Genomic DNA, 16,843 nt, shown 5'->3' with positions numbered 1-16,843 from the left:
TATATATACATACTACATATGAATGTAGTATATATATATATATATATATATATATATATATATATATATATATATATATATATATATATATATACACTGGTATAACGTAAAGTTGTTTCAGTTCTGGTCAGGGGCGTAGCTCCAGCATTTTTATTGAGGGGGCAAAAAAGTTCCACATCCAGAGAGTCAAGGGGCATGGGCTATATAATAGTTTTTTTCCAATTTATTGGGGGGCAACTGCCCCCCTAGCCACCCCCAAACGACGCCACTGGTTCTGGTTTTTATCATTCTTTGTAATTTCTGTCCGTTTTAGGTGTGAAGCTTTTGCTACTATGTGGTAAACTCTATAGCTTAAAATTACAGAAGAGCAACGCAGACTACCAAAACCACGACGACAAGGAGCCGATGGGGTAGAGGTGTGCAAGTGGCAATCTATTGCAGCATCTATTTAAGCAGTCACAAGGAGCCGAGGGGGTAGAGGCGTGCAAGTGGCAATCTATTGCAGCATCTATTTAAGAAATCTATTTAATCAGTCACAAAGAGCCGAGGGGGTAGGGGTGTGCAAGTGGCAATATTTTGCAGCATCTATTTAAGCAGTCACAAGGAGACGAGGGGGTAGAGGCGTGCAAGTGGCAATCTATTGCAGCATCTATTTAAGCAGTCACAAATCTTAAAGTATTTCAAAAATATACATTCGAATGGATTTTATCGCCCTAGAAACGTCATAGAAACTGGGAAAATAAGCTCAAATTCTATTTCCCCAGACATGTTAGTGTTTAGGTACTCTTGCATTATGCGGGCCTCTCGGGTTAACTACTATAGAGTATAGGCAATGATAAAACCCGTTTTTGACATGTTTACCGCTATAGACTAGGCAATGATAGCGTGGTTTTCATTGCGTATACGATATTAAACTGTGTTTTTTGGGGGTTTAAGGGGGAAGGTGTCTAGGTTAAGTTAGGTTAAGCATTTAATTTATGCAATGCTTTACCCCCCCCCCCTAATGTGCAAATATATAGCCCAAATTTGTTTATAAACTATTATATATTCATCCTATTTTATTTTATTAGCATTAACCAAACCTGACTTTTTAGAAAGGCCCGCATAACGCAAGAGTACAAGTGTTTATTGTTGTGTGAAAATTATTATTGGTAGCCTACTTATGTGTTACATAATAGCCTACACACTCAAGAATTTGTATTGCGAACATGAGACAACACCCGGTTTTAATGGTGTTTATACCAGACAATGAGCTTCGGCTCGGTGGGAAATTACATAATAGCTATATTTTAATTAAACATTTAGTTGGTATTTGGGTTAGGTTAAGCTAGTGTAGGTTACCTGTTTAATATAATGCGCTCTGGCCGGTCCCCCTTACATAATTTGTTGTTGTAGTTTTCATAATTTTGTTACTAAAGTATTGTATTTTCATCATATTTTATTTTATTTCATTAGCATTCATCAAACTTCACTTCTCGAGTGTGTATTATATAACACGTAAGTACATTATTATTTTATAAAGCTGTCTTTTATTAGGTGATAAATTTTTAAGAAGAATGCAGGTGATAGAAATTTAGGCTACATGCTAACCTTGCAAATAGCAAGCACTAGGGTTCTTTAAGACCCAAACATACAAATGACAAAGCGGATTGCGTTTAGGTTGACCCGCAAAATAACTTAGTCACGTTTTTAAAACACTAAATTAATCACCTTGCTTACTTGAAATATGCACCTTGCGTTCGTGAATATGTTTGTCCTCATCTTTACGACAAAGACAAAACGATATATCTAAAGCTTTCTCGAAAATGAGTTGACTATGCCTACATCGTATAATTGGGCGCATTATTTACATAAAAACATATGAACTTTGAAAAGGTTCCCTGAATGCAAAATGTCGCATTGCATAAGCCATTTCGTAAATGGCCTAGACGCCGCATGAAAAAAAAAAACGGGAACACATTTTGGTGACATCTTTCAGAAAATATCATAGCTTTTTGGAGTATTTTAGTCTTGAGCGTGGCATGAAAACTTAACTTTGCATGCCCCTATAGCTAAATTTCGCCAAAATAAATCAGACCTTCGGCTACGCCATATCCCTTTTATATTTTCTCCAAAGAACTAGCACTGTACACGCAGGGATAACCCAGGGTTACAGGGTCATAAGTGTATACAGCCAAAATCTCGCTAAGGGTCAGGGGGCGGTGTAGTAGATGATTGGAGATGAGGCATGTTTGGAGTAGGCTATGTTTTAAGGATAAAAAATTTGCAAAGCAAAACGTAGGAGAATTATTTGGGAAATTCGTGAAAGCCGTGAATTTTGAAATTTCTGGGAAGGGATAGACCCTTGTCACCTGTGTATAGAACTAGTAGAGGGTCTGATATAAAATAAAGCGCACTTTATGGCCATATATGCTTATTTTTTCCAGTTCAAGGGCCTTGGAGTCAATCACAATGGAGGAATCAGGCCTATTGCCCATCCCCATATTGCGTATAGGTTGAAGCAGGGGTTCCCCTTGGATATTATTCCTTTCAATCCAGTATTTTAACTGTTTTTCGAATTTTAATTTTCGCCATATTTAAGTTTAGAGTTTTTGATTCTAATTCAAGTGAGACTCAAGCATTTGACACCAGAAAAATGAATACATAGAGACCAAATTCGAGATATGGAAAAAAACTTAAGACTTAATTCGAAGACAATAAAGCTTGGCCAGTAAAAGGGATAATGAAAAGTAACTTACCAGTTTGGCAAGTTGCCCCTTTGCAGCAGCATCGAGTATCCTTTTCAGCCAATCAGGCGTAGAGCCTCTTTCTCTAGAATGTTTCGCTACATTTTTCACTGTCTTGTCAACCATTCTCGATCTATCTTTCCACGTATAAGAAACACTACCTTTTGTACTTCTTGCTTTCAATTCACAGTCACTAAAAACATCACCAATTTCATCATCGTCGTCATCTTGTTCCCAATCTGTTTCCCCTCTTCGTGGGTTGACAAAAAAACCCATTTTCCCACCAAGTCTTCTTCTCCTTCTTCTTTCTAACGAGCCTATATAAGGGACTTCGGGAGGTGGTAGAGACGGAGGAGCCCGGGTTCTCAAAATATCGTCAACACTTCTTCCTCTTTTATTCAACATGTATTTATCACCACTCCAACTTAACTCCAAGTCACTTTGCATAGCCTTTTGCGATTTATTTCGGTCCCGAAGCACTTCTTCCAATAATCTTTCCGACACACTCATAATGTGATCTGAGAATTCTCCCTGCTTTTCTGAGTTTCTTCGCGACCGTGGGTGGTGAAACCTCGAAGCGTCTTTTCGAAGGAGGGGCTTGCCATGAGTCCCCGTTGCCAGCTCACTAAGCGTCTCCATGATTGACACGGTACGAAGAGATCCTTTAGGGGGTCCTGTCGGCTGGCGGACATGAGTACCGCTGGAATGTTGAATATCATCTTCCATCCTCCTTAGTTGTAATCATATGATTAAAAGCATAACTGAGAAGTAAGTTATGCGTCCAGCCTAAAAAGACCTTTGATATTCATTAATTTGCAAAAGATAAGTCTTGCCTGAGTTGAGGGAAAACAAAACCTTTTAAACACAAGGATAAATATTGCTCCAGTTTGGAAAAACCGTTAAGAAGGTGTATTATTTTTTTTCGCACTCTTCACTGAAAAACACACAAAAAGATTAAGAGATACATAGGTAAAAACAACGGCACTTATTTAGAAGCCGGGCAACATGCGAGAAGAACCGCATATAGAATCTCAAAAACCCTATTAAAAATCAGGTCTCCGCTGCCTAGTGAGGTATTACGCACTCTGTGAAAAATATTTAAGCCTTGTTTTTTTGGGATTAAAGGGGCAAAAAAGGTACCTAGGTTATGTACTTAATATATGTCATGCTTTAACCCCCCCCCCCCCCAATTTGCAAATATATAGCCCAAATTTATTTCTAAACTATTATATTTTTATCATATTTTGTTTTATTTCATTAACATTAACCAAACTTAACTTCTCGCGTGTTGCCCGGCTACTAAATAAGTACAAAAAAAAACAATGCCAGGGCGGAGAATTTCCACATTCAGCATTACTTATAGAAGGAACCAGAAGCTTTGATTTCAGCTAAATTATCAAGAGCTGAAAGTGTGTTATTTCCTGCCAACATTGGACTTACTTTTTTTAGGGTAAAATAAAACTTACAATAGAAAAAGTAAAAATTAGACGCCTAAGTTAAGTTGGCAAACGTGGTCAACAACTCTCACATGCGTAACATATCACTCTTAACTAGTTTGAACCATTATTCTCATTAAAATTTCGCCGGACTTTTTGGGAAAATAAACATAGTTTTCTTACCTTTCTCTGTCAGTTTTATATATTTTCCCATGTTTTCTTGCTTTCAGATAGAACGAAAGCGTGCTTTTTATAGATTTGATTTTTTGGCTACAGGTTTAGCCATTTATAATTTGGAATACACCGAATAAGCAGGTTTAGGTGAAATATAAGAAAAAGATGAAATACCAAGTAGGAAGTGCCGGATTGAATGGGCAGAATTACTCCAGAGGTGGTATTTATGTCAGTGTGGGTTAATTCAAAATTTTAGCAAGCAACCTAGAGTTGGGAGAGTCATTATGGATCACTTGGGGTCCTGAAACTGTACAAATTAAAATCATTGCATGATTCTGATTTCAACTGGGGGTAACACGAGTGTGCTAAAACGAATCTCTGAAACCTCTGCCTTGAAATGGGTTATTGAGTAATTTGGCTTCTTTGCCCTTGGGGCTACAAGCGTCAGGTTGCCCCTGGCAGCGTATTTTAAAGTTTTTCTATCATTTTAATTAAAATGGTCATTTAACATTTTGACCCGGTGCCATGCAGAGCGACAAGGGCACCTGGGCACAAAACAAGTGCAGAAAGGACAGTTGTATGCCCTCCAACCGGTTTTGCTTTTAATCAACAAACATAAAAAATCTAAAAATGTCATTTTTAGTGGATGTTAAATGCCATTTGTCGAATATGTATATAAAGTCTCGATTTCAAATTTGTGTGTTATGCCTCATATTTGTAATCATCAAGCTAATTAATATCTTTTCCTAAAATCTAACTTCCCTTGTTAAGTATACAATTAACAGGTTTGGATTTTGTATTCCAATCTTAGTCTCAGACTTTTAATTAGAAAAATACTCTTAAATAGAAGAGAAACTAAGATAGAAACAATATAGAAGCTCATGTACAGCTAAATACCAACTTTGGAGAAAATCATTCATCATTAGTGAAACACGTAGTTAATGTCTTTTTGCTTGGAACTTCTTGCACGTTCGTATATATGCCTCATATTTATTATCAGCATGCTAAAGAATTATTAAACTTTGATGTCTTTTGATTTGGAGCAATCAAATACTGATCTTTATCCTATTGAATCGCCAACATTTAGCTATTTAGATTTGCCTCATATTTGTAATCCAAAACCTTAGAAACCTTAGAAAGCATGGAAAATTTGATAGAAATCATATACAATTTGTATATATTTGCGATGATTTTACTTATGACAGTCATTTTACGATCTTAATGGTGTTTAAGGATTATCAGTAAATCATTTAAGACTTTTGGCTCATGTACATAATTTTTTTTAGTGTGGCGCATGCAACACTAAAAAAATTTCCAGACATGTATATACTAGCCTAAAATAGTTCATTCAGGTTTTATGGTTGTGATTTGATATGTTTTCAGTAAAGCGCTCGATTTATGACAGCATGATAGAAAGACTTCAGGATGTACAGCCCACTCTTTACCTGAGGTAATCGTGGGTAAGATTAAAGGTTTGAGTATGCTTTCTCCGTGAGATGTTTATTGGGACTTGTTGACCGATGGATCTCCTATCCTTTTGGGGACCCCAGTCCAGTTGAGCTACCACTGCTACCGCGTTACTACGCGAAACAAAAGGAGATATATCCTAGGAATGCGCAACCTTATGCGACAAAATATTACAGATGGAAAGGGCAAAATCTGGTTTCTTTTATGGTCTTGGGTGTACAGGCTAATTTACTGTCAAGGCATTATATTCAAACCCATTATAGTTAGGTTGATTAAACTACGTACTCAGCAACACTTAGGTTTGACCAAAAACGCTTGGCCATATAGCCGGACTACCTGCAATAAGCCTCAAAATATGCAATAACTACGAAGAAAAAACAGCTGAACCGGTTTTATGAAATACCCTGCCAAGATAACATTTTGTTCTTAAAAAGCAAAGTGGCCTTCAACCAATGATATGCAAACTCCAAGGCACAGTAGTTCCATTCAGTTGCTTTGGGCTAACCTGCCACGTGAAATTTATCAACTATAAATAACAATATACAAGAGTGTGAATATACGCGAATAATGGAATGCCTCCTTACAAGCTGAATCCAAAGAGCTAGAAATGCAAAAAAGAAGGAAACAATTTCTCTTGTCAACAAAATATTATGCAAAAATTCCCTGCACTAGAACTATTAAATCAGACAGCTATCACTATTATTTAAAACATAAAACCACTCAATTACCTGCAGACTTTTCCACTAGCAATTAATACAAGCTTCTCTTTGCACAGCCTTCGTCCATTGAACAAAGTTTGGGAATTACGGATAAACAACGTGGAATTTTTGAAAAGTCTGCACAGAAGATGGACAGATAGGTGGCTTACACCTTTATTAAACTTTTCAAAGTAGAAAAAATTTAAATTACGTAAAATGTAAATTAGATATTTATCTACAAATTATTCAAACATTATAACAATGGGCAGAGTTCTAAATTCTTAACCGTCCTAGATTTTATTATATAAGAGTATCTTAAGAAAACAAGTTTACAAAGATATATCAATTTTAAATTATATATCAATTTTATTTGTCCTCGTTTTCTTCCTTTCTTCGCGATTTTATGTTTTAATTTTAATGTTATTTACTAGAATGAATTCAGCTAATACTAACGACTTTACCTCCAATTCCAAGGCCAGCAAAAGTGTTGCAGCAGTTGTGGTCGATGGTATATACTTGCAGAGAAGCATATATGACGATAGCTCGCAAAAAACTAACGTTTACGGTCGGTCTTACGTTTGCCGTGAAACTGGACAAAAAAAAGTTATATAGACCCAAAGCCACAGCATATATAATTAGCAGTATGATCTTTCCCTATCTCACCCATTATAAAAACCCGGACCGAGGTGCGAGTGCTCCAGAGAACGTATAAACATAAGCGACATTAGATCTTTTCACGGGTAGACAAGTCAGATCTCTCTTGAACGCGAAACTTGACTTCGCGTTCATGAATAAGTGGATTCATGAATACATCCACATGCATAAGTAGATTCCGCTAATGCATGAATAAGTGGGAGGAGCTATTTGTTCGCACCGAGAATGAAGAGCCAGAGATAATCTGCAGTAAACTTACTGCCTAATTATATAAACTGTGTCCAAAGCCATACTAAAACCAGTGGCGTATTTTTTTTCAAAATCCTGGGGGGGGGGGGCAAAGTTGGAGCCAATTTTTCCAAATCAAGTGAGAATGACAATGAAAATTGAAAAATTAGCCATACAGTAACAAAAAAGGTAAAGATATATTAAAGAAAACTGACCGTTTCTATGGATACTTGGATTATGCAGACTTATCTTAGTTTTAACAAGATTTTTGGAAAAACTAAGGTTCAGCTGGGGGGGGGCAAACTGGGTACTGGGGGAAAACTGAGATTTGAGAGGGGTAGTTGCTCACCCCCCCCCCCCGTCCCATCACGACCGACTAAAACGAATACGCTTAAGACCGCTTATTGCGGATCTTCTTATACAATGAATCCTTTTTTTGATTACCTGTATTACGGCTGTGTACCATTTACTGTGGTTACTGAACACCAGGAAAACTTATTTTGCGAGAACTATTCAGTAGTGTAAAATGGATGTAGGACGAAAACTATAGAACTTATTTCTAAGTAGGTAGTTCATTTTGACAAATAGAAGAGCATAAATTCTTCATACACAGGCTGTTTTTCATAGCATGATCTGACTAAATATAACATAGCTAGCATATTATAATTAATGCTAGATTAAGTATTAAATTGACAATTTGTGAAAAAATTAGAATTTATTGTTCTAAAAAAGGAATTACCGGCATTATTTTACAAAAATGGATTTCAAATATATAATTCCATGCGTGTTTAACATTACAAGATCCCAACGAAGTTGAGTTTCAGAGCTGACACGATTTTTTTTTTTTTGTACTATTTAGAAGACTAGATAGAAACAATTTCTGGAAAACGGCTGAGAGCTTTGTAAACTTCAGCATAAACTACCTTCTCCACACCACAACCACACATTGGGAAAAGCTTTGAATTTTTATCGCTTACGATTCCGATGTTCATCACAAAAAAAAAAAGGAACAATAAAACTAGCAAAGCAGTATTGCTATTCCACAATATAATTACCTTCGACTGAGCCAGCATAGTTTTCATAAAGGCCCTGTTTTATCAAGAAAGCCTCACTCCACTTCACTCCTCATTTTCTATGTTTTATTAGGAAATGATGTTAACCTTAAAGAGGAATGGACGAAAAAAAATTATAGATTGGAATGCCGAGGCGGTTTTAGCGGGTGACAGAGGGGGCACTTGCGCCGGGCGCGGAAACTTTAGGGGTGCAAAATTTCAAATAATTAATCTAACGGTTATAGCCATGTTGTAATTTTTGAAATTCTATTTCAACAGTGTTAAATATCATTCCCCCCCTCCAGGAGTGGTTGTATCATTTTTAGTACCTATGACCCATGCAAAATTGCAAAAAACGACAATTGACTCAAAACAACAACAGGCAACGACAAGGAAGACCCACCTTCCGGCATACCTCCCCCAGACGTCTCCATGTACCCATTACCTGGGTAAGGTACCCATTATTATAGGTCGACACCGTCCCGGATCAAGTAATTGGATACACTAGGATCACTAGGATTCGGACCTTCGCCCTTCGGACAAACGATTGTAAATCGTCGCACACAAACACTTGGATAGGACGGCTATTGCTGTGATATGTGCTAAGCTACTGGATATAACAAATCAACAAGAAACAACAAAAATAACTGTTAATTGATAACCAAATGCGGTATTTGTCTATTATATAAAACACACTCGAGAAGCAAAGTTTGGTAAATGTTAATGAAATAGAACAAAATTATGATGAAAATTTAATAGTTTAGAAACAGATTTGGGGCTAAACATTTGCACATTAGGGGGAAGGGAGTGGGTGGTGTAAAAAAAATAGTTAAGGTATTCTGCCTTTACTGCCACCCGCCACATGTACTCCGCTAAGTATGAATGTAAATGATGGCGGAATGTACCTCGGTGCGGTTTATTCCTCCACTTTGCGGAACCCCACATTCTCTCTACTTTGTAGCGCTTCCAACAATCTGAAATATTCTTGAACATCCATGTTGAGACATTAAATTCTATCTCTAGTCAAAGCAAACTAACAGGTGTCCTCAAGAATCACGTTAATAATGAACTAAAATGAACTAGGTCAAGAATCGCGTTAATAAATAAACTTTTCTTTGTATTTGAGACGGAATTGAATTGAAGTTAGGTTAAGTTAGATTAGCTGACGCCGAATCTGCCAATTTAACAATTCCCAAATAACCTTCACAATTTTGCTAATGAAGTATTCAATTTTCATCATATTTTATTGTCACCAAACTTCACTTCTCGAGTGTTTTATATAATAGACAAGTACCCAAAATGCGATTCAAAACTAAAGAATAAAACGATAATTATGCTATTGCATAATTTAGAAAATAATCTTGGAAATTAAAATGGGAACATTATCTTTGCATTATCTATAAAGAATAAATAGGAATGAGGAATGGTCTATCAATGATAGAGGGTCTATAACAAACAAGGAGGGTTGGTCAACCCACCCCCACCCTCAATCAATGTCCAATATCCTTCTCATCAAACCCTGAAAGTTCCAGCCTAAGGTTAATACAATATACCTAAGTATGATAAAAATATAATACCTTAGAAACAAATTTAGACTATAAATTTGCACATTAGGGTGGGGGTAAAGTACAGCGGGTCTGCATGCCTATTGTCTATAAAGATGGGAAATTAAAATGGGAACAATATCTTTGCATTATCTATAAAGAATAAATAGGAATGAGGAATGGTCTATCAATGATAGAGGGTCTATAACAGACAAGGAGGATTGGTCACCCCCCCCCCACCCTCAATCAACGTCCAATATCCTTCTCATCAACCCCTTTGCATTATCTATAAAGAATAAATAAGAATGAGGAACGGTCTATCAATGATAGGAGGTCTAAAACGAACAAGGAGGGTTGGTCAACCACCCCCCTCAATCAATGTTCAACCTCCCTCACATCAAGCCCTGAAAGTTTCAACTTAAGGTTAATCCTAATAAATATGCCTAAGTATGATAAAAATATAATACATTAGAAACAAGGGTACTGTTCTATTAGCTGGGAAGCCTGCGAGAAAGCCACTCGTAAAAAGCAAAGATCAGATAGCCATTAGCCGGTGAATTTCAATCTGACGCTGTATAGCAAGGGGTTTCTCACTCCGGAAACTATATTTAAACTTTAGTTTTTGGGGTTTAGGGAGGAAAAATGTACCTATGTTAGGTTAAGTATTTAATATATGCTATGCTTCACCCCCACCCCCTTGAAGTGCAAGTATATAGCCGAAATTTGTTTCTAAACTATTATGTATTTATCCTATTTTGTTTTATTTCATTAGCATTAACCAAACCTCACTTCTCGCAGGTTTCCCAGCTAATACATCAGTACCGAAACAAATTTAGGCTACATATTTGCACATTAGGGGTGGGGGTAAAGTACAGCAGGTCTGCAGGCCTAATGTGTTAGCTACAATTATTCTGGTATTATGAAGTAAGAATTGTTTTCTAACTTCACACTGTCCAAAAACTTTACCCCCCCCCCACCCTCCCCCTAATGCGCAATTGAAAGAAAATAACGAAAAGCTTCACAATGCGTCAATGCATGAACAACTTGAGATGCAGGGAGTATATCATACAAGTACCAAAAATCCTAATAAAAATCCCTTCCTATAATAAAAATCCTAATAAAGAACGCAGTTAATAATTAAAAATAATTAGTACATTATTAATTAATTAATAAAAATAAATGAAAATAATTGAATAATAATTAAACAATAATAATTAAATAAATTAAAATAATCAAAAAAATAATTATTAATAGGCCTAAATCGAAAAAAAACTATTAATAAATGAAAATTTTGGCCTGATGTTAAAATTTGGCCTGAAATTTTGTAGGAGACAGGGGGAGGGGTGCCAATCAAGATTTTACCCCGGACGCAAGAGGAGCCAGAGCCGCCACTGCTGGAGCGGGAACGAATGATTCCTCACTTTCCAACCTAGTTAAAGAATTATCAAAATTTGCAGCTGTAGCAAGTTCTTACCAGTCCTTAACATGGTTAGACAGGTAAGGAATTATTCCTTAATAATAAAAACAAGAAAATGTGCCTTTTCTTCGTTATTTAACTAAAGTTAACATCACTCCTTAATAAAACGTAGAAAGTGAGGATTGAGGAATGAGGCTTCCTTAATAAAACAGACCATACGGGTATTTTCGATTAAGTACAGTTCAGTTAATTACAGTGCCGTCAAAACTGCACCCCCCCCCCTCACCCCCTTGGATATATCCCGACTATATGCCGGACTTTCCTGTTTTTTTGTTTTTTTTTTGTTATATTAGGTAGCCCTATTTATTTTTCAGCAATAGTTGCTTCGTAATCAGGGAAGTTAATTAGGAGGGGGACAGATTCTAAAAAAAACTTTTCTTTGGTATTTTTGTAGAAAAAATTGCCCCTATATTTAGAAAAACAGCCTTTTTGCATTTACAATTTAAACAATCCTTGCCCCCCTCACCATTTTAGCGAATTGGCACCCCTGTCCGTAATGCTAAATAAAACCAATTGGACGATAAAAAAAAGGATCTGTAGTTTTGTATATAACCTGGCCTATTAGAGGATTTACCCTCCAGGTATTAAGGGAGGGGGCTGGCCGGGACACAATTACGATGCTAGTGATTATCATATTTAGGAAGTGCGATAAATTGTAAAATACTTAAGCATTCGACAAATGTATTGTTTTTGCTTCATTTTTATTTGAGTTTACTTTCCTTTAACTCTCGGGTTTGACAACAAAGTATCATGGACTCGAGTAAAATTTTCACCAATGGAAAAGAAAGTTCGGTACTTGTGTCTTATAACCACCACACTCGCGAACATGAGACAATAACCGGTTTCACGATCTTTATGCCAGACAATTAGCTTCGGCTCGGCGGGAAACTACATTGTAGCTATATTTTAATTAAATATTTAGTTGGTATTTTGGTTAGGTTAGAATAGGTGGTCTAAGGTAGTCTAATTGCCTCTTCTTCAGTCCTTGGCAAATCCCAAATTATCATTTTAATATCCCTGGTCAGACACTATTTCCTATCAATACACATCACAAACTGAATGAATTTCACCCCATGGTCTGAAAAACCGGTATTTTGTTTTATTTCATTGGCATTAGCCAAACTTCACTTCTCGACAGAACTTGAGTGAGGTGGCTGGCTATAAGATACAAGTACAAAAAGTTCCATTCACCCAAACTCAACTGCATTCCAAGATAGCAAAAAGCCCATTATCCAGGATATTCCCAAATACAAGAAAACTTTCTGTTGATTGTAAATAAAGATAAAATAAATAGCTACACATAGCCTGTTAACTACAGCCAAAAAGATAACTGAACTAACTGGAAGCGGTGAAATGAAGAATTTTAAAACTCAGCCTATTTAAACGCTCAAAGGTAAATTAATAAGAGATGCTAATTAGATAGCTGTGCAGAAAAAAGGGAGATAATCCAAAAAAAACATACGCTAAACAAGAACAGACAGCCTCTCAGAAAAAAAAACACCAAACAGTTCCACAATAGCAAAACACAAAGTAGTGAACTAAAGTCTCCCAAAAACGGTTGTGATTTCTTGTGACCCCATTGAATCATACATCAAGTGTACTGACCTTAAGTAAATCTTGATTCATCAGCATTTACAAATCACTATCAAAAATATGTGTTCCATATTACTAAGCTTAACTCTATACACATGACGCTCGGGGTATGGTCCAGCTCGCGGCAAACCCGATAATCGCGCGCAAAACCACAGCTTGGGTATAAGTCGCCTCATCAAATTCCAACGGATGATAACTCTCATAAAAGATCGCATACCCCGACGAGCACGAGCGTAAATTCGGGTAGTAAATTGTAATGGGAAATTTTATACCTGCCATGACTTTTTGAAATTTAATTCATAAATTCAAATTAAGTCGGGGTTTTTTGCGGTGCCAAAAAAAAGGGTACAAAAAATGTGTACATTTCCCCATCAATTACTATTCTGAAGATGTTGAAATGATTCAATGTATCATTGTATGTGTGATATAATAAGGCAGACAGGTCTGAGAGTGTAGGAAGGGAGAAAAAATGGTAAAGCACGTTACCTATGAACTCAAGTTATAAAGGTTGATCAAATTATGTAAAAGGCGTGAATAGGTAGTAGAAGAAGAAAAGATCTAGTTGATGAAAAAGGATTAGAAAAATTGGAAGTGATTTAACAGGGTTGTGGACTTAGCGGATAAGCCAAAAAGGAATTTACTTGAAGCAGAACCATTTCATAGGGTTGACGGTGCCCGGGGAAAAATTAATTAGAGCGCTCTCTTTCCGACTCAAATGCAAGCAAAAAAGGTACTCGTTACCTATAGCGACCACAACAATATTTGGACAGCGTGAAAGAAGAAAGCACTTCTCACTTCATGATATGCAACATAATTGTAGCTAACATATTTTGCATGCAGACCCGCATAACTTTACCCCCCCCCTAAAATGTGCAAATATATAGCCCAAATTACACAAGCTCAATGCATTCTGTCCTCCGTCACTTGTTATTCCGGTTCTTGTTTCACAGTGATTCAATTTACAGGCAAACGGGTTGAAATAAGTGAGCCGCATTGGGAGAATAGATGGGAAATATATAATTTGGACTATATATTTGCACATTAGGGGGGTTGGGGTTAAAGTATAGCAGATCTACATCCAAAATATGTTAGCTACAATTATTCTGCATAGTATGAAGTAAGAATCGTTTTCTAACTTCACTTCTTGGGTTTAGTCGCTATAATTAACAAGTACCGAAAAAAAAGCCGAATCAAAGTGAAAATTTTGATCAAAACGGGTAGTCCTCCAGCCTCACTCCCTCCCCTAAGTTGGGGTACCCTATTGCCCCCCGCCCCCTTAGGAACGACTCTAACTTGAGGGTTGGGTACGCAATAAAATAAAATAGACAAGTATTTGAACGAATATTTAAACGAGAGCCAAGAAGAATGAAATTAAAAGCATACAGAAAAACTCCTTAAGTAGTTAGAAACAATTTTAATTTCAAGCTATGTGTTTTTATTCCTCATAACATTAAAAAAAAATCACCATCATAACCAAGATTGCTGAAAAAAAGATTGGGAATTAACAGTTTAATCTATGTACTTGAAATCAATTCCTGAAAGTCTTAATAATTTTGAATTTAATAAAATTACAATCAGCTCCGACTGATTACCTTTATCCGTTCCTACAATATTCCAAATACGCCCTTATGACAAACTTGGATGGAAATAGTGTCTTTTGATTTAGTCTAACATTTCCAGGAATATGCTCTGAAGGTTCCAATATAACACCCTAGCTATTGCTGGGATATTGCAAATACACACTTTTGACAACCTGGATACACATCGAACCATCTGGTTTAGTTTTAAAAACCCTCAACTTTCCCTTAAAAAAAAAACAACTTAACACCCTGTTCTGTTTCTAAGACATTGTATATATGCTGTTTTGACAACATGGATACACTTAAGCCTTTGATTTAGTTCAATACTAGTAGCACCAGTAGTAATAGTAGTAGCCCTGGAAGTTTCAATGTAATACCCTCAGCCGTTCTTGAGATATTACTGATTCGTTCTATTGACAACCAGCATATGCATTAATTTAGTTTCATACCAAGATGAACATAGTATATAGTGCCTTTGGGCCTACTTCTACACCCCTCTTGACATGCCCTGAATGTTTCAACAAAATACCGTAAGTCATCCCTGGAATCCCGCTTATACGCTCTTTTGACAATCTGCATGCACATAGTGTATTTTGATTTAGTTTAACATTCCGCAAAACACTCCCTGAAAGTTTCACCTTAATAGCCTTAACCTCAGTAGTAGTAGCAGCAGAAGTAGCAGTAGTAATAGTAGAATGATGCACATAGTGCCTTTTGGTTAGTTCAACACCCCCCTCAACATGTCCTGAAAGTTTCAACTTAATGTTGTTAGCCATCCCTGAGAAATTGCACATAAGACCTCCTTAATACCCTTAACCTTAGTAGTAGTTTTAGTTTTGGTAGGAGTAGTATTAGTATGCACATAATGCCTTTTATTTAGTTCAATATCCACCAAAACATTCCATAAAAAATGCATATTACTACCCTTAGCCTCAGTAACACTAATAATCAATAGTAGTAGTAAAATTCGTTGGAGTATGCGCCTTTTGTTTTTTGTTTTTTTTTACGTCACCCTCAATATACCCTGAAAGTTTCAACTTAAATCTCCCAACCAGTTCCTGGGACATTGCTGGTGCGTCCTTTTGACAACCTGCATTCTAATAGTTTGTTTCGACTTTGTTCGACATATTCTCAACATTCCCAGAAATTCTCACCTTAATACCCTTAGCTTTAGTTGTAGTAGTACTATTTGTAGCAATAGTAACGGTAGTAGCAGTAGCAATAGTTGCAATAAAAGTAGTAATAGCAGCATGCATATATTTCATTTTGGTTAGTTCAATATCCCCTACAAAATACTCTGTAAGTTTCAAGCTAATATTTATTCCATTTCTAATATGATGCTGATACGCTCTTTTGCCAACCTTCATGCACATAGTGTGTTTCGATTTAATTCAGGTTCCCCCTCAATAACCCCTGTAATTTTTCCCTTCATGCGCTTAACCTTATAAGCCTTAATGCTCTAATCTGGTCCTAAAATATTGCTTATATGCCCTTATAACATCCTGCCTACGCTTAGTATGAATTAATTCAGCATCCCCCTCAACAGACCATGAAAGTTTCACATTAATATCATTGGCCTCAAAAGTAGCAGTAATCGTAAGGGCAGAAGTCGTATGCATATAGTGCTTTTTTGTTTTTGCAACATCCCCTGAAAGTTTCAACTTAGTACCCTAAGCAGTTCCTGAGACATTGCTGATACGCCCTTTTGACAACCTGCATGTAAAAAGTTTGTTTTGATTTAGTTCAAAATCCCCTGAAGTTCTCACCTTAATAGCCTTAGTTTTAGTATTGGTAGTAGTAGTAGCATACAAATATTGCGATCCCCTATAACACGCCTTGTAAGTTTCAACTTAATACTCCAAGCCATTCTTAAGATATTGCTGATACGCCCTTTTGACAACATACATGCACATAGTGTGTTTTAATTTAATTCAAGTTCCCCCTCAATATTCCCTATAATTTCCACCTCCATACCCCACTGCCACAGTAGTCGTCGTCGTAGTAGTGGTTGGAGTAGTAGTAATAGGAGTTGCAGTAGCAGCAGTAGTAGCATGCATTTATTCCCTTTTGGTCAGTTGAACCAGAAGCGCATCCCGGATTTTTGTTCGGGGGGGCGGGGGGGGGGGTACTAATTTTTTTTATTTTTTGGGGGGGGGGGGCGTTACACAAAAAAACTTAATAAAACCATACAAAATTTTTTTATATCCATTTTTG

General features: G+C 36.6%; 1 protein-coding gene across 4 annotated transcripts in view; it reads right to left on the bottom strand.

Moving 5' to 3' along the window:
• Nucleotides 1–16,843, bottom strand: part of LOC148948742 (uncharacterized) — a 96,675-nt gene that overhangs the window by 69,581 nt on the left and 10,251 nt on the right. The window contains exons 1-2 of one of the 4 annotated variants that reach the window (XM_089094655.1): nucleotides 13,062–13,195; nucleotides 2,739–3,522 (exon numbers count right to left, since the gene is read on the bottom strand). In XM_089094655.1, coding sequence (XP_088950781.1) covers nucleotides 2,739–3,452 — 714 coding nt within the window. In that variant the 5' untranslated portion in view covers nucleotides 3,453–3,522; nucleotides 13,062–13,195. Of the gene's footprint in view, nucleotides 1–2,738; nucleotides 3,523–13,061; nucleotides 13,196–16,843 lie in introns of those variants that run through there. The other 3 variants (XM_089094653.1, XM_089094656.1, XM_089094654.1) reach the window with 3 other exon arrangements.

The sequence above is a fragment of the Artemia sp. Qi Xiang Cuo genome, chromosome 9 (assembly GCF_049724085.1).
Source record: "Artemia sp. Qi Xiang Cuo chromosome 9, ASM4972408v1, whole genome shotgun sequence".
Lineage (NCBI taxonomy): Eukaryota > Metazoa > Arthropoda > Branchiopoda > Anostraca > Artemiidae > Artemia > Artemia sp. Qi Xiang Cuo.
This window is presented reverse-complemented; position numbering and strand designations above follow the sequence as displayed.